The sequence below is a fragment of the Bicyclus anynana genome, chromosome 27, assembly GCF_947172395.1.
Source record: "Bicyclus anynana chromosome 27, ilBicAnyn1.1, whole genome shotgun sequence".
Taxonomy (NCBI): domain Eukaryota; kingdom Metazoa; phylum Arthropoda; class Insecta; order Lepidoptera; family Nymphalidae; genus Bicyclus; species Bicyclus anynana.
The window spans coordinates 1,437,395-1,457,775 of NC_069109.1; the positions used below are offsets into that span (position 1 = coordinate 1,437,395).

The window sequence follows — 20,381 nt, forward strand, 5'->3', positions numbered from 1 at the left end:
GGCATAGGTAATAACTTTATAGATTTACGTATGTGATGTAATAAAAGTAATTTAGAATAATAAGCTAGGTATACTAGATAGGTATTGTTTAGGATACTATGGTAGGTATGCAAATCTATATGTAATTTTATTAATGAATTATCAATTGTATGAAATTAATTGATCTTTACGAACTTTTAACCAAATCGTAATGTTTTAAATTGAGATTATAGTAAAAATGTAAATAATATTACGTAAAATAAGCAAAACTAATATTTCGTTAATTCATTAATAGGTACTTAGGTATAACCTAACTGTTACACATTGTTTCACAATTCACTTGATTTTGATACTATTATTTGCACAAATCTTGCTGAAAATAGAAAGTTAATAGTTTTTAGAATAGGATAAGAAAGGATTCAAGGCACTTAGCTGAGTTGATTCGTCTTTTCTTTGTTCATTGTTGAGATTGCGTCATCCAATTTTCGTATGTTTTCGTCACGAATTTCTTGTCCGTTGATTGTAATATCCAAAAGATTGTAGATTCGCGGTTGTTAATCTGCACGGTCGCCAAAATGTTTGCTGTTGGACTTGATCCTCGTGGTTTTTGTTAATTAAAAGGCCTTTTGATATTGAAACGTGTATTGCGTTGTAATGGAAGATGGCACAAGTGAATGACAATATGAAAAATAGTCGCAGGTAGGTAGACAAATGATATTATGATGCAATAAAGTAAACGCCTGCGGTAATCAATGTGCAATTATCGCCTTGAGGAACATTGCGGCGTTGACAATAAGTAATGGTTACACATATGAAACAGTTGTATGATGACATCGCGTAGTTCACCAAACGACGGTAGTCTCAAGTAGCAGAAGCTATTTTATTCAAAATCATCCGATCACCTCCTACACTACAACCTCACATACTTTATCTCTTCCTATTATTAGTATAGATTCAATATGGCGGACTAACTAAATAAATAGATGCTTGTAAACTGAGATATAAATGTAAGATAAAAAAATATGTATATAAATATAACTTTTCAGTTGTATTTTAAGAATTTAAGTATCACGTGTCTCAAACAGTGAAGGAAAACATCGTGAGGAAACCTGCATACCAGAGAATTATTCTTAATTCTCTGCGTATGTGAAGTCTGCCAATCCGCATTGGGCCAGCGTGGTGGACTATTGGCCTGACCCCTCTCATTCTGAGAGGAGACTCCAGCTCAGCAGTGAGCCGAATATGGGTTGATAATGATGATAAATATAAGTATATTTAGTCTTTTTTTTTTAATTTAAATTTTTAGATCAAATTTATTTATTTTTTGCCCTCTACTAAAATGTATAGGCAAATAAAACAGAAATACATGGAAAAACAAACAGCGGTCTTATCGCATTGTAACGATAACTACCAGGCATCCTTAGGCTCAGGACAACATCAAGTACATAACACAGTTGTATTAGGAAATTAAACTGCAACAACATATTTATAAACATGTAACATAAAAATTTAAAAAATTAATCCATGTTAATATTAATAAAACCGCAGGTGTATGGAGCTGAGCTTTGTTCTTGGCCGAGTACGCCGACAAGCACATCTCACGCACACGTGACTGTTATTTCTTACAATTGTTGTCGTGGGTACTCATATGCAGTAAAAACTCACTTTTTCGCGCAAAATTACAATTTCTCACAAGAAAATGGCTTTTCACCAGTGTGGGTTCTAATATGCTGTAATAAATTGCCTTTTTGTGCACTTTTGTAATTGCATACCTAACAAGAAAATAGCTTTTCTCGAGTGTGGGTTTTAATATGGTGTAATAAATAATTTTTTTTTTGTGTACATTTATAATTGCATATATCACAAGAGTATGGTTTTTCACCAGTGTGGGTTCTAATATGCCGTGATAAATTACCTTTACGTGCACATTTATAATTGCAAACCTCACAAGAAAATGGCTTTTCACCAGTGTGGGTTTTAATATGCTGTGATAAATGACTTTTTTTTGTACATTTATAATTGCATACCTCACAGGAAAATGGCTTTTCGCCAGTGTGGGTTTTAATATGCCATAACAAATTACTTTTAAGCACGCATTTGTAGTTGCATATATCACAAGAGTATAGCTTTTCACCAGTGTGGGTTTTAATATGTCGTAATAAATCACTTTTTCGAGCACATTTGTATTTGCATATCTCACAAGAAAATGACTTTTCCCCAGTGTGGGTTTTAATATGCTGTAATAAATGACCTTTTCGCGCACATTTGTAATTACATATATCACAAGAAAATGGTTTTTCCCCACGGTGGGTCATCTTGTGTTTCAATATTCGACTTGTTGGTGCACATTTATAGTTCAATATCTGACAAGAGTAAGGCTTGGCAGCAGTGTGGATTCTCACGCGTGGTTTCTCATCTGGTACAGCTTGTTTGGGTTTCTTGAATATGTCGTATAACTGGACTACACAATCTGTGTATGGTTTGGTGCCGCTCTGAGATGATCGCTTGTCCAGTTGGTCGATGTTAGTTTCAAGGATTTGTTCGCTTTTCTGGATCGCACCTGCTTCTTCAGTTGCCTGCACTTTGTTATCGTTGTTTGCCGCAAGTCTCGCGGACAGTGGAGCCACTGAAACAACACATTCTTCTTATAATTGACTCCGACAAACCTTTGCGACAGCTCTACTGCTACTATCTGTGCGCCTGAACGTCACTCCCGCGACTTTACAGGGCCAGAGGTGCAGGGTTCGATCCCCGGCCGGCCGGGTTGGACTATTGTCCTGCCCTGCTCGTCACTTACCTAAAGCCTGAGCGCAGTCTGCAGACGGGGGAGGGTCATCATTCAGCCTCTGACTTCCTGTTCTGTGAAACATAGCAGCAGAATGTGAGTTTGCTAGCAGTCACAGCTGCGGCTCACAGCTGCACGAGGCTCGCACACTTGTGATGCAGCACATGCAGTGTCGTTGTATACTGACTTGTTCTGCAGCACGAGTGAGTCACAGCTGCGGCTCACAGCTGCACGAGGCTCGCACACTTGTGATGCAGCACACGCAGTGTCGTTGTATACTGACTTGTTCTGCAGCACGAGTGAGTCACAGCTGCGGCTCACAGCTGCACGAGGCTCGCACACTTGTGATGCAGCACATGCAGTGTCGTTGTATACTGACTTGTTCTGCAGCACGAGTGAGTCACAGCTGCGGCTCACAGCTGCACGAGGCTCGCACACTTGTGATGCAGCACATGCAGTGTCGTTGTATACTGACTTGTTCTGCAGCACGAGTGAGTCACAGCTGCGGCTCACAGCTGCACGAGGCTCGCACACTTGTGATGCAGCACATGCAGTGTCGTTGTATACTGACTTGTTCTGCAGCACGAGTGAGTCACAGCTGCGGCTCACAGCTGCACGAGGCTCGCACACTTGTGATGCAACACATGCAGCTCCGCCACCAGCACTCTGCAAAACGCAAAACTTATTCACATGTCTGTCCGTCTATAAAGCAAATTGTTTTTTTTATGTTATAATTTGCTCATTATCCTTCTATGAGATCCTAAAAAGTATTTCATATTTTCATGAGACTTGAATAATGCCAAAAGCTATCTGGTGTGACTGAAGATTTCCATTAGGTCTAGCAAGTTTTTTTTACTAGTTATTTTTATTTAAAATTATGGTTTTACAATATTCACACCGAAAGTTATTTTTGTATTTAACAGGATTCCAGTAAAGCAGAAAGCAAAAATCGGACTGATTCCACGTGTATAATATGTTTACTAAGACTGACATCACAACATGGACAACAGTGTTTTTGACTTTTGGAAAAATTTATTAAATATGCAGTTTTAACTGGAGTTTCTAAAGAATTATATTACAATTTTTTATGAAAATATATATATACGAAATTAATACTGTTTAAATTGGTTATGTCATGAGTCGAGTACCCTATTGTATGATAGATATGCAGAGGAGGATGATCACCTCCGTGGAGTAGTCACCTGGAGATGCGTGCTCATATGTTCCTTGTATGCAAGTTCTTGCACAAAGTCCTCAAAACAAAATTCACATTGGAAGATATCACTTTCACTGTTTATGGAACTCTGTGTTGCGGCCACATGGTCTGCTTTCCTACGAAGAGCTTGACTTATAGCTTCATCCAGTAGCCTAGACTCTAACTCTATGCTCATGTCAGAGTATTCATCATCAGATGCACACTCATTGTTGGAATTGTCTATGTGATTGTCATCTTCTTGTGCCAATTCCAAGTTATCAGCACTCGACATGGAGTCAGAACTGTTTTCATTCTTCACCACAACTGTTGCAACATCTCCCACTACAGATTCCTCTCCATCAGTGTGATCTATGTACAAGTCACAATGGTTAGCTCCTAATGTTGTTTGTGTCAAATTACACTTCAGATGTGCACTTGTGCAGTTCATCAATTCTTTGTGTTGTATAGTATTCTGAAACAAGGTCAATGTTACACCAAACAATCAAATCAGCAAGTAAAGTAACAAGACATAATAATGCCTAACATGCAACCAAACAACTATTGCCAAGTTCTCTTAACATATATGTTGTTAGTTGCATGCTAGATGTACTGGTTTAAATATAAATGAAATAGTTAATACTAAGTACTCACTACGGTCCCGTCGGTCAGTGGTTAGCCTATATGGCTTCGGATCATGCGCTCCTGGGTTCCAATCCTGGCTCAGCTCATGGATTACCTACTGAGCTCAGTGAACAATCTCAGCCCGGAGTTGGGAAGCTATCCCCTCCCCTATAAAGAGGGAGGCATATCACTAACATAGGTTGATTACGATAAAGTACTCACTGATGCATGTTGTTCAACTGAGTCCGTCAGCAGTGAATGGGCTCTCAAGCTCAAGTCTCTAAATCTGCTGAAGTTGATCAATCTCTGAGCACACATCACACAGAGCGTTTGCTTTAGGTTTCCTCGACGACACAACTGAAACAACTGCACACAATAGGAGTTTGAAAAAAAATTTCCAAAATTTCTGTGAAACAAGGTTATAAAATTTGATTGGATAAAAATTACTGTGGCATATTTTTAAGCAATCAGCAGCACTGCAAAGATGTCTCTGGATCTCCAAAAGCAGTCATCGCAGATACAGTTACTTCTACTAATTGCTCTACTATTAACATACTTTAAATATTAACAATATAAAATGTAGTCAAATGCCCAATGAAGTTGTCAACTCACAGACAGTCCAGTCAGCTGTTCATATGCCTCCTCCAACTTGTGTTTACTCATTAGAGACAGCTTGCTGTCAGAGTCCAGGCATATCATGCACATCTGTAAATATACCAACAGTTACTTCTACATGACTGATTGCATGTAAGTAATAATATAATGCTTTAGCCCTATCTTGATCTAAATTATCAACATATACTGACATGCAAGTTTAAGTCTATCTTGCCCCTTTTGGATCTTAGTTCACAATTAAAAACACAATAAACAGACCTGCACTATTGAAGGAACAGCATTAGAGTGAATCTGCCGCACACAACTCTCTGTTGTATAAAAGTCATCATCTAGGAAGTGCTGGGAGCAGACCACAGCAGGGTCGGGCAGGTGATGGTCTTGTGTGCCGAGGGCTCTGAGCCAAGCAGTACGGAGATTGTCTTCACTGGGTAATCTGGAAATCAACACAATCATGGTATACACAACTATACCTATGAACTATATGTTTGGAGCAATATGTTACAAATTCAAGGTTACTACACAATTGGTAAATTCCTTAATGACAAAGATACTTGGACGCCATTGGAACAGGTTTCACCATTTTAATCATCAAATTTTAATTATACCAATTGATGTATCAGCAATAAGTACATGTACCACGACATTGACATAAAAACTGTATGTGAAGAAATATCACAGTGCAGCCTGAGGTATTGGGAGAGACTGTCAGTTCACACAAATGAGCTTGCATGGGCTCTGAGTCACGAGGGTGGACTCCGTTTTGCTCAGCTACAAAGACACAGCATTCCCGACCTGTGGAACAGATTTCCATAACAAGCCAAAGGGGGAGCTGCTGACAGGGAATCTGCAGCAAACTAGCTCTCGAGGAAATCCTTGAATGATATGATGATATCAGATACATGAATGGCTTATTGCCTAAGAGCAGATCGCCATGTCGCAGAAAGTACATATAAAAAAAAATACCAATTGACATATTTATCTTTTAATCATATATATCTAATTGACATTTCTAAATACAATTAATCTTAATTTCAATTATAATTTTACTTGAAATAATATTTGCACTTCTGATGCCAAATTTGTACCTATAAATTAAATTACTTAGTTATTGATTAAATTACTTATCACTTATGTAAATCAGCTTATAATTGTTTTTTTCTATATAATATCTTTATGATATCTTATACTAAACTGGTTCACCAAAACAGCAGACATGCATGAGTATCTTGAAATGCCGACTGTCAAGGAAGAAATAAGAAAGTACGCCATAAAACACAAAAGCAGACTACAAGAACACACAAATAGTCTTGCCAAATTGCTTATCACGCCTGGTAAGACCAAAAGGCTAAAGCGATCCACTGTGGATGAATTATGTGGTGGACAGTAATACCCGAAAAAAAGGCCATAACACGAAGAGTCACTTAATGGAGTGACCTTTAACTAGAAACATGATCTGCTATGAAAAATTCAGTTAATAGTCAAGCGACTGATCACTGATAGATGTAACTGAACACAAAAAAAAAAAAAAAATGATATCTTAAATTATATTGTAGATTAGAGTAGAATTAACGGACATGAGTACACCTGTAGCTAAGAAATGTAATAACAACATAAAATACTCTGTAAAACTGTGAATGTTATGAAAATCTTTTAATAGCTAAACAATGTAATATAACAATGTAATTGAATGTAAGCACAAGTTTAATGTATAGATTTCCCTTAACCATTTGACTCCTAAATGGACGACCGGTCGCCCATCATATCCATTACCTAACATGTAAAAAAATATAAAGTAAACTAAGGGCAATAGGCGAGCACAGTATCATGCTCCGCACGATAGAGGAATATAAAGATTGTTTAAGTGGCTGACAACGGTGGATTAAAACCGCATTCCCTGACTGTCGGCTTCTTCAACGCAGACGGGCTCACCGATAAAATACTCACGGGCAGCGTATGGTTAATAAATAAATAAATCTTTCATTTACACAAGAAGACAATTTGAAATGAATTATAATAATTTTAACAATTATAAATTAAAATGATGTTTACTTTTGAGTTTATTGCTGGCTCTTCTCAGTAGAACCTGCATACTGTAGGTAGTCTTTACAAATTTTACTTGATGTTATAAAATGCATGTAAAGTAAGCCTTGAATAATTGAAATAAATGTATTATGAATTTGATGCTTGTCTTCAATTGATTTAGGTATCAAAACTTGATAGTAAAACTTCAACACACATGGCTTTCAATATGATATTATACTAACTGTGGTCAAGAAAAGGGACCAATATAGCTCAGTCACTCAGTAGTCAGTACACAGTGCGTGAGACAAGGTTCTCATAGTTGTTCTTCTTTCCTGAAAGTGGAACTTTTTCACACTTGGTCATTATGTTGGTCCTCGTAGGTCATAGTTATAGCACTAGGTAGTCTTTACTTGTAGATTTTGATAGTCAGAATAAGACTGGTTGACAAAGAGTTGTAATGTTGTCTGTGAGATTGGCGGCTGTGGCTGAAATACATGAGATAAATAATTATACTCACCCATGAAAGGTAATTGCCGTCCTCTCAGATGTTGACATATTGTCGGAAGTATTTTCGCAGAAAGGCACGCAGCACCGCATTATTGATGTGTGGATTGTGTCGTCAAGAATCACAGAAAACTTGTCACCTTATATAATACACATAAACTGCTTGTCATGAACTCACGATCACGAATCACGAATACAAACACAAAGTACAAACGTACAAACATTAAACAATAGTCCTCAACTGATAGGATAGGTATAGGCAAGGAACATAATTATTGATATTTAGTTTCTAGTCTATAGTGATCTGTGATATTTAGTTATTTACTCAGGAGTCAGGAGCAAGGCCAAAGCAAGGCTTGGCGCTTGGGCAAAAAAAAAAAAAACGATCTATCAAAATATTTAATATCGCTATTTTTTCCGAAAATAATCGATATATATAGGCGATTTTTTTTCGATATATCGATTTTCGATTTTTATTTTCGAGTATCAAAAACTAACAAATGTTTAAAAATTCAACATGGAATTATTAATTATTACATTAAACTAATGAAAATTATCTATAGTCTATATATGCCACGTTTGTGGTCTGTGAGGTGAAGACTGAAGGTCGTAGAAGCCAGTGCTTTAATAAGAAACCAGTCATACGATTTCAGTACTACTATCGATTCAAAAGATCGATTTTTTTGGCTTGATAAATCGGTTCTTCGATCTCAGATCGCCATCCCTAATCAGTACAGTATTATAAATCACTAACGGATGCCCGCGACTTCATCCGCGTAAAAATTGATGTAAACTTCTCTTCCTCTACCTTACCCTGCTCGTAAACCTACCCAACCCTACCCTACCCTACCCCTACCTTACTCCTACCCTACCGCTAACGCTAACCCTACCCTCCCCCACCTTCTTCTTCTTCTTGATGTCGCGGCTCTGCAGGTCTCTTGAGGTCCTGTATCACGTTGACCGTTACCGATCTATTGTGATCGCCACTGACTAGATATCCCCTCCAATACTGGTTGCTGCCAGGTACAGCAGCAGTTTCTTGGCTGGGATGTGTTTCACCTCCTCTGGATCCATTGTGTAATGCCCTAAGTGGAGGTTGCGTTTATGTATTAGAGCTGGGCAATTGCATAAGATGTGCATAGGTGTTTCCTCTGCGTCTAGGCAGAGTCTGCACAGATCTGTGTCCCGGAGTTTAAGATTGAACATGTGTCTATTGAGTCCACAGTGTCCGGTAAGTGCCCGCACTAAGATACATAGGTTTTTCCTACTAAGCGCTAGTAGGTCTGAAGCAGCCTTCTTATTGAAGGATTTTACTAGCGCTTTTGAGTGATTCATTCCTGGAAGTTTTCTCCAGCGAATAAGGGTGTCGTAGTAACAGTAAGTTAACAGGGTGAGTTTGGCTAGGCTTTTAGGTATACCACAGAAGGGTTCAGGTCCTGTCTGTGGTAACCTCGCGCCTAGTTTCGCAAGTTGGTCCGCCTTTTCGTTGCCGACTATTCCTGCATGCCCTGGAACCCAGCGAAGGATAACCTGATTACGGTTGCCCAAGTTATTCAGACATTGCCAGCAGTTTTCAACAAGTCTAGAGGTAATAACCTCCTCCCCTCCCCCACCTTACCCCTACCCGTAACCTATCCATACCCTATCCTACCTTACCCCTAATCTACCCCTACCCTACCCCTATCTTACTCCTACCCTACCGCTAACCCTTCCCTACCCCTATCTTACCCCAACCCTACCCGTACCCTACCCTTTTCCTACTCCTCCCCTACCCTATACCTTCCATATCCTTCCCCTACCTCTACCTTGCCCCTACCCTACACTACCCCTACCTTATCCGTACCCTACCCTACCCTACACTTTCCCTAAATTACCCCTACTCTACCTCTATCTTACCCCTTCCCTACCCCTATCCTATCCCTATCCTCAGCAAAATTGGTCAAGCCTTTTGTGCGTGGTGAATGACCAAAAGACTATAATTTCCCAAGAGACTTCTATGCTAATACTATAAAGAGGTAAAGTTTGTGTGGTTGTCGGGGGTAATCTCTGGATCTACTGGACGAATTTGGAAAATTCTTTTACCAATAGAAAGCTACATTATTAGCAAGTGTCATAGGTTATGTCTGGTCCTCATATTCACACGGGAACGGGAACCACGTAATTGAAACCGCGGGGCGTCATATAGCGGCATTTCTGCGATTTTCAGAAATTTTGTATTATCTCCGAAACTATATAACTAATTAACATACTGTAAAAGGCAAATCTTATCTCTATAATATCTTTGTGATTATTAAATAATTTATTTTGATAAGGATTTAAGTTTAGTTGTGTAAATAATGACGTAAACCTTAGTTTAAAATTTAAATAATTTATTAAAGTACTAAAGGTACTATATCTGCTAAAATATAAAAGATAGATATATGGTGTCGCGGACTTTTTTATAGAACTTTTAAAGGTTCAAAAAGCCTCCATACATTTATTTCAGTTATACGCAATGGTTGAGGCAGCGCATGCGAATAAGTAAGTTTTTCGGTCCGACCTGTAAGAGAAAACCCGCGATAACTCAGTAGTTACATATGATAGAAATATAAAATATAGCCTACAGCACTTCCCGATAACTTAGCATTCTACTGGTGAAAGAAATTTTTAAAATCGGACCAGCAGTTCCTAAGATTACCCCATTTCAAAGAATTGTTACAAACTTACAAACTTTACCTCTTTATAATATTAGTATAAGTATATAATGAAATTGAATTCAATTGAAGACAAGCATCAAATTCAAAATACATTTATTTCAATTATTCAAGACTTACTTTACATGTATTTTATAACATCAAGTTTGAGTATTTGTAAAGACTACCTACAGTATGCAGGTTCTACTGAGAAGAGCCAGCAATAAACTCAAAAACATCATTTTAATTTATAATTTTTAAAAATTATTAAGTTTTAGGTTATTTGTCTATGGTGTAAACTAAATAAGTTATTCATCTATGGCAACGATGCACAGATTAAAAATATAGTTGAATGACTTCACAGTGACAGTTGACTACTTGTCTTATTGCGGGTTCCATTTTTTTTTAATTTTGGGTTTTAAGCCCTATATTTTATGTTCTTTTAAGATAAAAATAATTTGTTCTGCTCAGTTGACACTCAGAATAAAGGCCCAGCCTCTATAGAAAATTGGGACATGTTTCAGTTCCTTATCTACAAATTAAACATAGACAATACAGTAAAAGTTGCCATGATAAAAATTTCTAATTATTATTAAATGATTATGAAACACGGCTAAAACTCACGTGATATTACGTCGGAGTATGCCCGACTAGTTTCGAACCCATACGGGGCCCTTAGTCATGAGCTGGTTCTTGCATCGCGGCACGATCCAAACTGCGAAGCGGCTGCGCGACGCGCTGCTGCACGCATTACGCGCGCGAAGAGGGGTTGAGTGGTGGGGAGTGAAGGTTCCGTTATACTCTCCGACGGTTCATTAATGTCATCTTCATTAGACTCGTCTTCTTGTAAGCAAACCGAACTAATGCTATCTTGTTCCAAGTTTGTTGTATGTGACAATGAAAGAAATAGCGGTTTCCACGCTGTGGGCAGCAACCATCCATGATCCCGATTAAAATTCGGGTGATACTCTTGTGGTGATGTTACGGCGAGTCTCACCGATGTATGATCTACCACAGTCACACGGAATCTTGTACACCTCGGGCACGTTCAGCGGATCCCTATCCTTAGGCGATCGCAGTATACTCTTCACCAGTGCAGGTACAGGGCATACTCCGACGTAATATCACGTGAGTTTTAGCCGTGTTTCATAATCATTTAATATGAATAACACTCACGATAGTTTAAATTCCTAATTATTGTTGACAGCTAATGAAAAAAATACATTTTATATACGTAATTAATTAAAAAAACCAATATACGCCTATGGTGACGATGACAATGAAGACCTTATATACCTTTATTGAAGTTACACAAAGGCATCAAATTCAGCTTCAAATTCAGGGCCGCGACCGAAGCCGCCCCGCGCGCGGCACGCCATGTACACCAGCGACTCGCAGGACTCCTGAGGTAGTTCCAACTAGTGCCCACAGAATAAAGATGACCCAGACCCTGAAATGCCGATTAGAGTCGACACTCAATAAGAAAGGAGATGTTCCAAAATTGTATGGAGCCCAGGTCCAGTTGTACCCTAGCGGAAATAAAAGAAAATATTTATTTTAACTGTTTTTGATTATATAAATCTACGAATTTACTTTAATTCTTTCGAAATAATATTCAATATCTCCCAAGAAATGCAACATTAATTCAATTCAATTTTTGATTTTATGGCTTGCTGCTGTACCAACTGGGTACAATTTACTTCGCCAATGTCGCGTGGGTAAGGAAGACACACTTTTAGAGGTTGATCGGTGTAAGCTGGGAATCAAGAATTGATTATTAATCAGCTTAATTTTGACACTATAAATAGCGGATTTTTTTTTTTTTTTTTGTTAGTGTGGATGTTAGTCACATTTCTGAAAGAACACAAAATTAATATTGTTAACACATATAATATTTACAGTTTAATGTTATTACATTGAATATATTTACATATAAATTTACAATAGGGACTAAACACAGACATTAACAAACACTCAACATTTAAAGGACGTGGAAATTTAGGAGGGAGAACATCATATAGGGGGTGGAGAAGTTTAGGGCAAGAGAAGAGGATATGGGAAACTGAGCCTTCGTCCAAACCACATTCGCACAGAGAGTGATCTCTCACTCTAATTTTATTCAAGTGGACAGGTGTACAGGCATGAGCAAGTCTTAAACGGGATATTGTGGAGGTAACCCATCTGTCAGCATACCTATGGAGAAAGAACCAAGGTCGCTTGGGTATGTCTGGTTGAATTGAGGCATAGAATTTACCTTTAATGGTTTTTGATTGGTTCCAAAATGATTGCCAAGATTTATCTAAATAGTTTTTTGCTAAGGTGCTGAGGTCATGTGAATAATTTTTAAAATGTTCCAATGAGCCAAGTTGTACAGCTGCCTTAGCACAAGAGTCCGCAGATTCATTACCAGAGATGCCGGAGTGACTGGGTATCCATGCTAGAAATATAGACAAACCCATTAGATGACATGAGAACAGAGCTTCCCTAATCTGTAGTATAATAGGAAATTTTGACTTACTTCTAAAAGGGTTTTCCCTAATGGAATACAAGCAGCTAAGGGAGTCAGTAAAAATAACAGTTTGTTTTATGTTATGGGATCGGGCAAACAGGATTGCCTCTAACAAGGCAACAGCCTCTCCTGTGAACACCGAGGTTTCTGGAGGACATTTAAATTGCAAAACTATTTTATATTTGGGAACCCAGCAGGCTGCACCAACACAACTTTCAGGGGAGAGTTTTGAAGCATCTGTGTAGATGAACAAGTAATTTGACCAATTTTGATGAACAATTTCTTGGAATTTTGTGTTGGTGTCAGGGGCGTCTTTGGTTAGTCCCAGATCTGTAATCACAGGAGGATTGTAAACAAGGGCCTCATATGACGTAGAATACAAAGGATTTATTGATAATGACGACAAGGGATGCGGAAGATTGGTAAATTTTTCAAAACTATTAAGGAGACATGAAGAGGGATTACTAGGTCTAAGGACTACTGATAGCTGGGTTAATTTAGACCATAGAGGGTGGGAAGAAAGCTGAAGTGTTTTACTGATAAATCTATCACATAGATACTGTCGCCTGAGATGCAGCGGAGGATCAACACATTCAACCTGTAGAGCATTTGTTGGGGATGACTTCATTGCCCCTAAGACAATTCTAAGAGACCTATATTGAATTCTGTTCAGCAGTTCTGAGGTAGTTTTATTTAGGGGGTCTAAAATAAATGAACAGTAATCAATGTGACTACGAACTAGCGCATTGTATAATAGTTTTAAGGAGTAAGCGTGAGCTCCCCACCATACTCCTGCTACAGCCCGTAGCACATTGATACCTTTTTCACATTTTCTAGAAATGTATTGTGAATGTGCGATTCCGTTTAGTTTTCTATCAAGTATAATACCAAGAAATTTGGCTTTGTCTATCAAGTTAATAGGTTGTTCCTCCAAACTAAAGTTAAAAGTAGGGATCGATCTCTTCCTCGTAAACACTACTGCTTGGCATTTGTCCACTGCTAGAGAAAGGCCATGATCGGAGAGCCATTGGCTTAGGTAATAAAGTGCAGAGTTGAGACGTAGATGTAGTTCGTCTACAGAGCTCGAACTATGGTAAAGGACAATATCATCAGCATACTGTAATATGTTGCAAAAGTTGCTTACAGACAATTCTAGATCTTGAGTATATAGGCTATAAAGTAAGGGACTGAGGACAGAGCCTTGGGGGAGACCCTTCCAGACTAATCTGGGGGGAAGAAAGGTGGACTGGTGTTTCAACACCACTGACCTGCCAGAGAGCAGGTTACATATGAAATGAGTCATCCTCGGAGGAACACTCAGCTGGAGCAATTTTTGCCTGAGTGACGGAAGAATTACATTATCATATGCAGAAGCAATATCTAGAAATATACCCACTAGGTACTCTCCCCTTCCAAAGGCAGTTCGAATGTCTGTAGTGAGTATGCTGAGACTGTCTGCAGTACTGAGACCTTTCCTAAAGCCAAACTGGGAAGGAGCCAGCATACCTTTGCTCTCCATTAGCCACTCCAATCTGTTTTTGAGGAGGATCTCCATAACTTTTACTAAAGTAGATGACAGTGCGATAGGTCTATATGAATTAGGATCTGATGGATTTTTGCCAGATTTGAGTATGGGAATAATTAACTGGGTTTTCCAGGCATCTGGAATAAAACCCTTATCAAAAAAATAATTTATCATGTTAAGAAAACAGTGTTTAGATTTATCATTTAATTTAACCAAAAAAGAGTAGGGTACACCGTCTTCACCTGGGGCTGAATCTTTTAAACCACTAAGGGCTATTTGAAGTTCTGCAAAGGAAAAGAGGGCATCCATTTTATCTGTAACTGAAATTACTGCAGGAAATGTGGAATCTTCCATAGTTGGAACATAAGGGGGAGCAATTTTATCAGCAAAAGCACTAAGCCATTCAGTTGGATTATTGGAGATGGGATCAGAGTGATTTAAGGATCTGCGAAATCTTCTGATGTTATTCCAAACCACTGAGGAGGGGGATCTAGGGCTAAGTGATTCACAGAATGTGGACCAACTAACCTTTTTCTTTTTGGGGACTATTCTTTTAATCTTAGCAGCTATATGTTGATACTTAATAAAGTTTCCATTAGACATACAAGCTGTATATTCTTCTTCTGCAGTTGTTCTTTGATTAAATAAATCAGTGCATTCTTCATCCCACCAGGGTGGAGAAGGCAGTTGATTTTTTGCAGAAGTTTTTTTCTTAGGTATGTGAGAGTCGGCTGAAGACAGAAGAGAGTTAATAAATTGATTGTAGTAAGTCGAAAAATCACTATCATGATCCAGAACCGGAAGAGAGTCCATCATATTGTCAACGGACTGGGCATAAGCAGACCAGTTCGCTTTACTCAGTCTATATTTAAGCAGTGGGGTAGGGTTTTGAGGAGGGACAGATCTAGTATTCAATGATATGATAATTGGGAAGTGGTCACTACCATAGGTACTAGGAAGAACTCTCCAGGATAGTTGGGATGCAAGAGAAGAAGAGGAAATAGTCAGATCAACTGCAGACGGGTTCTGAGATGGATAAGCTCTACGAGTCGGAGAGCCATCATTTAGGATACACAAGTTGGCATCCTCAATGATGTCTATCAGTAAAGGAGCAAAACCATCACAGCTGAAACACCCCTACATAGTGTGGTGGGCATTGAAGTCACCCATAACAACAGTTGGGCTGGGAAGGCATGATAGGATGGATTGGATCTCAGGGATCAAGGAAGCATTAGGGTGAGGGATGTACAAAGACAAGAAGGAAATATTAAGGGATCTCACAGCAACAGCATTAATCTGATCACTGTGGGGAGGAAGGGGGATAGAAGAATAAGGGAGGTTGTGCCGGAGGAAGATGGCACTCCCTGCATGACTGTCACTCCTGTCATCCCGCAAACAGAAGAAACCCGGGACCCGGAAGCGAGAACCAGGCCTCAGCCATGTCTCCGAGATGGCAACAATGACAGGTTTATGCAGGTTAATAATTGATGTTAATTCATGTTTCTTTGGTCGAATACTTTGGCTATTCCATTGCAGTATTGTTGTTGGGGCCATTTTTAAGTATGTTAAACAGTTCAGTTAAGTTTTGGGCAACGTTGGGCGGTAAAGGCAGTTCACTGCATGGAGCAATAATGCTAACTAGGAATTCGGTTAGTAGTTCCATCATTCTCCCTTGAGATGGGAGGTTATCATTTGGGTTGGGCCTAAGGGCACAACCATTGGGGAGGGATGATGTTGGGTTATTTGTGATGGATTCATGGGCATTTTTATCGAATCCCTTGCCTAGTGGGGCTCGAGGACGGGGGGATCGGAGGATTGTCTCTCTATATGATTTGCGGGGAGTAACATTAGCTGGACGTGGAGAGTTCATAGGGCGAAAAGGGGAGGATGAAGGACAGGGTGAAAAGGCTATATCTGCAAATGATCTGCGGACAGGGGGAAAGCGTGACGAAGCCTCTATATAGGAGATGCTCTCCTGTGACATCACACTTTTAATGTCCTGCTGACGAGTGAACTCAGGGCAGCTCTTGTCAGATGCAAAGTGCTTTCCTGAGCAGTATAGGCAAGTTGATTTATCTTTAAGTACCTCACAAGAGTCCCCGGTATGTGCTTGAGCACACCTATAACATCTAGGTTTAGACCTGCACTGAGTGCGAATATGGCCAAAACGGCAGCAGTTAAGACATTGGATGGTGGGGTATTTGTAGGGTTCAACGGAAAGGGAGGAATAAAAAGAGAATATTTTAGAGGGGAGCATTTGGCCCCGAAAGGTGACTACGACCGACTGCGTCGGAATCCATTCAGTAATTCCTTCATTGGACGACTTGCGGTTTAACCTACGGGCCTTTAGTACTGCCCCACATCCGTTTGGTAGTTTCAGAGAATCGACAAATTCGTCCATATGCCATTCTGTGGGCACACCTCTGACTAGACCCATCCGAGTAATATTATATGTAGGTATAGTGGCTTGATATTTAGCCAGTTTTAAAATTGGGCTGTTCAAAAATAAGTTTGCAGCCTGTGCGGAACTGAATTCCACACTTATCTTATTGCGTCCGATATTTTTCACTCCATCACAAACTATGTCTGTAAACTTATTTTTATGTAAGAACTGTCCAAATTTAAGTGCACGAATAGAAGTACCCGCAGATGGGTCTAAGGTTTCCCTGGAAACTTGAATGATATAAGGGCCTTTGTCGTTATTATTGTCGTATTCTTTGGGGCCATCTGCAAAGGATGGGTGGGTAAAAACAGTCTGAAAGGAAGATTGGGTTAGATCTGGGGATGTTTTTTTCCCACTATCATTTGACGGCCTGTCATCTTCGACAGGACGCTTTCTGCTAGCACCATGTGCTGTTTCTGAACCGCCGGGGTCTGGGGGCTTTCGAGGCGGCGGATCCACCTCCATGCCTACCTGTCTTACTATTTACAACTTACCACCACCAAAATATGTTAGTAAAACAAAAAAAATCAGCTACTTTTCACTAAAAAAAACACTCGAAATATACACCGCACGTGGGTCAACCTTGGCCGACGCTAGCGAAGTCCAATGCAACATTAATACAGGTAATAATGGCGGATTGATGACGTTTTCAATGCAGTAGTCGATTTGACGTTTGCTGTCAATTGTCATGTCATAGTTGCTCTATGGTCTAAGATGGCGAATCTTGGTATAACTCAAAAACTTGGGTTTTAATTTTATTTAGTTAGATTTATTCACTTTAATAAATTTTAATACCATCCTTGTATTCTTTAAATTTTAATGATACGGGGTACAAGAGTGGACCTAAAATGGACCATCTCCTTTATACTGCTTCAAAAAATTCTTATAGTCTTTCTTATATTCGTATAGTCTTAATGGTCATTTCCAAGTTAAATGTGGCCGACCTTCTTTTTTTTACAATATTTGCCATATATTTTAAATATGACCAATATTCCTGTTCCCCTCCAATTTGTTGTCAAATTCTCAAACAAATAGAGGTTAAATTAGACACTCAGCGGCTGAAGGATCCCCTGGGGGTGCCCCCTACAACGTCTATGAATACTACTGTAAGGACTGGATACGACAATAGTGCAGTGGGCAGGGATTGAACCTTGATCTTTAGTGATGAGTCCGGACTCCGACCCCTTCACTATTTAGGCAATAAATAAAACAAATGTACAATTTAAATCAAAATATAATTACTATTATACTTACTGCATTTTTATTGACCCTGTTTAAATATTTAACAACTCATATTCGGCTCACTGGTGAACACGAGTCTCTTCTCGGAATGAGGGGTTAGGTAGAAGGTCACAGGTATTGGCAGATTTCACACAGGCAGAGACAATTCTCATATGTATGCAAATTTCCTCATCATTATCAACCCATATTCGGCTCACTGCTGAGCTCGAGTCTCCTCACGCTGGCCCAATGCGGATTGGCAGACTTCACACACGCAGAGAATTAAGAAAATTCTCTGGTATGCAGGTTTCCTCACGATGTTTTCCTTCACCGTTTGAGGCGTGACATTTAATTTCTTAAAATGCACACAACTGAAAAGTTGGAGGTGCATACCCCGGACCGGATTCGAACCCACACCCTCCGGAATCGGAGGCAGAGGTCATATCCACAGGGCTATTACGAAATTTCCTCACGATGTTATAATTTCAGTAAAAATAAATTAACCATTCGCTGCCCGCGAGTATTGTATCGGTGAGCCCGTCTGCGTTGAAGAAGCCGACAGTCAGGGAATGTGGTTTTAATCCACCGTTGTGAGCCATTTAAACAATCTTTATATTCCTCTATCGCGCGGAGCATGATACTGTGCTCGCCTATTGCCCTTAGTTTACTTTATATTTTTTTACATGTCACGTAACGGATACAATGGGCGACCGGTCGTCCATTTAGTAGTCAAATGGAGACTTAATGAAAGACAAACATTTGAATTGAAAACATATATTTCCTGATTATATGAACAAGTAGTCAGTACATCTTTATAATAATAGATAAGTAATAGTTACACATATGAAACAGTTGTATGATGACATCGCGTAGTTCACCAAACGACGGTAGTCTAAAGTAGCAGAAGCTATTTTATTCAAAATCATCCGATCACCTCCTACACTACAACCTCACATACTTTATCTCTTCATATTATTAGTATAGATTCAATATGGCGGATTAATTAAATAAATAGATGCTTGTAAACTGAGATGTAAGATAAATAAATCTAATATATAAAATTCTCGTGTCGCGGTGTTCGAACTTGAACTCCTCCGAAACGGCTCGACCGATTTTGATGAAATTTTTTGTGCATATTCAGTAGGTCTAAGAATCGGCCAACATCTATTTTTCAAACCCCTAAATCCTAGGATAGGGTAGTGGTAGGGTAGGGGTATGGTATAGGGATAGGGTAGGGGTAGGGTAGCGGTAGGGTAGGGGTAGGGTAGGGTAGTGGTAGGGTAGGGTAGTGGTAGGGTAGGTTTATGGTATAGGGATAGGGTAGGGGTAGGGTAGTGGTAGGGTAGTTGTAGGGTAGGGTAGGGTAGGGGTAGAGTAGAGGTAGGGTAGGGGTAGGGTAGGGGTAGGGGTAGGAGTATGGTAGTGTAAGGTAGGGATAGGGAAGAAGTGCAAATAAATAAATTAATAAGTCAAAGCGAAGCTTGAGCGAGTCCGCTAGTATGTATATAAATATAACTTTTCAGTTGTGTGCATTTTAAGAATTTAAATATCACGTGTCTCAAACGGTGAAGGAAAACATCGTGAGGAAACCTGCATACCAGAGAATTATTCTTAATTCTCTGCGTATGTGAAGTCTGCCAATCCGCATTGGGCCAGCGTGGTGGACTATTGGCCTAACCCCTCTCATTCTGAGAGAAGACTCGAGCTCAGCAGTGAGCCGAATATGGGTTGATAATGATGATAAATATAAGTATATTTAGTCTTTTTTTTTAATTTAAATTTTTAGATCAAATTTATTTATTTTTTGCCCTCTACTAAAATGTATAGGCAAATAAAACAGAAATACATGGAAAAACAAACAGCGGTCTTATCGCATTGTAACGATAACTACCAGGCATCCTTAGGATCAGGACAACATCAAGTACATAACACAGTTGTAGTAGGAAATTAAACTGCAACAACATATTTATAAACATGTTACATAACAATTTAAAAAATTAATCCATGTTAATATTAATAAAACCGCAGGTGTATGGAGCTGAGCTTTGTTCTTGGCCGAGTGCCGACATGCACATCTCACGCACACGTGACTGTTATTTCTTACAATTGTTGTCGTGGGTACTCATATGCAGTAAAAACTCACTTTTTCGCGCAAATTACAATTTCTCACAAGAAAATGGCTTTTCACCAGTGTGGGTTTTAATATGCTGTGATAAATGACTTTTTCGTGCACATTTATAATTGCATAACTCACAAGAAAATGACTTTTCCCCAGTGTGGGTTTTAATAT

The 20,381-nt window shown here is 39.1% G+C and overlaps 1 protein-coding gene across 2 annotated transcripts; it reads right to left on the reverse strand.

Annotated features, from left to right (window-relative positions):
* Positions 1-616: 616 nt before the first annotated feature.
* Positions 617-8,071, reverse strand: LOC128199689 (oocyte zinc finger protein XlCOF6-like). 2 transcript variants are annotated; one of them, XM_052890330.1, is made up of 9 exons: positions 7,735-7,965; positions 5,454-5,628; positions 5,193-5,285; positions 4,803-4,937; positions 3,967-4,431; positions 3,336-3,430; positions 2,777-2,838; positions 1,812-2,605; positions 617-1,724 (listed from the first exon to the last, which is right to left on the reverse strand). In XM_052890330.1, the coding sequence occupies exons 1-9, from the start codon at positions 7,812-7,814 to the stop codon at positions 1,659-1,661; spliced, it is 1,965 nt and encodes a 654-aa protein (XP_052746290.1). In that variant the 5' UTR covers positions 7,815-7,965; the 3' UTR covers positions 617-1,658. The 2 variants fall into 2 exon arrangements, with proteins under 2 accessions (XP_052746290.1, XP_052746291.1); XM_052890331.1 differs by lacking the exons at positions 617-1,724; positions 2,777-2,838 and having other exon boundaries at positions 2,432-2,605; positions 4,803-4,946; positions 7,735-8,071.
* Positions 8,072-20,381: the final 12,310 nt, after the last annotated feature.

Excerpts from the sequence above, each read along its gene's own strand:
- LOC128199689 (XM_052890330.1), bottom strand. The coding sequence starts at position 7,814 with ATGCGGTGCTGCGTGCCTTTCTGCGAAAATACTTCCGACAATATGTCA. Across the intron at positions 5,629-7,734 it reads ACGGCAATTACCTTTCATGG|ATTACCCAGTGAAGACAATC; the intron begins GTGAGTATAATT and ends GTTGATTTCCAG. Across the intron at positions 4,938-5,192 it reads AACAGCTGACTGGACTGTCT|TTGTGTCGTCGAGGAAACCT; the intron begins GTGAGTTGACAA and ends CAGTTGTTTCAG.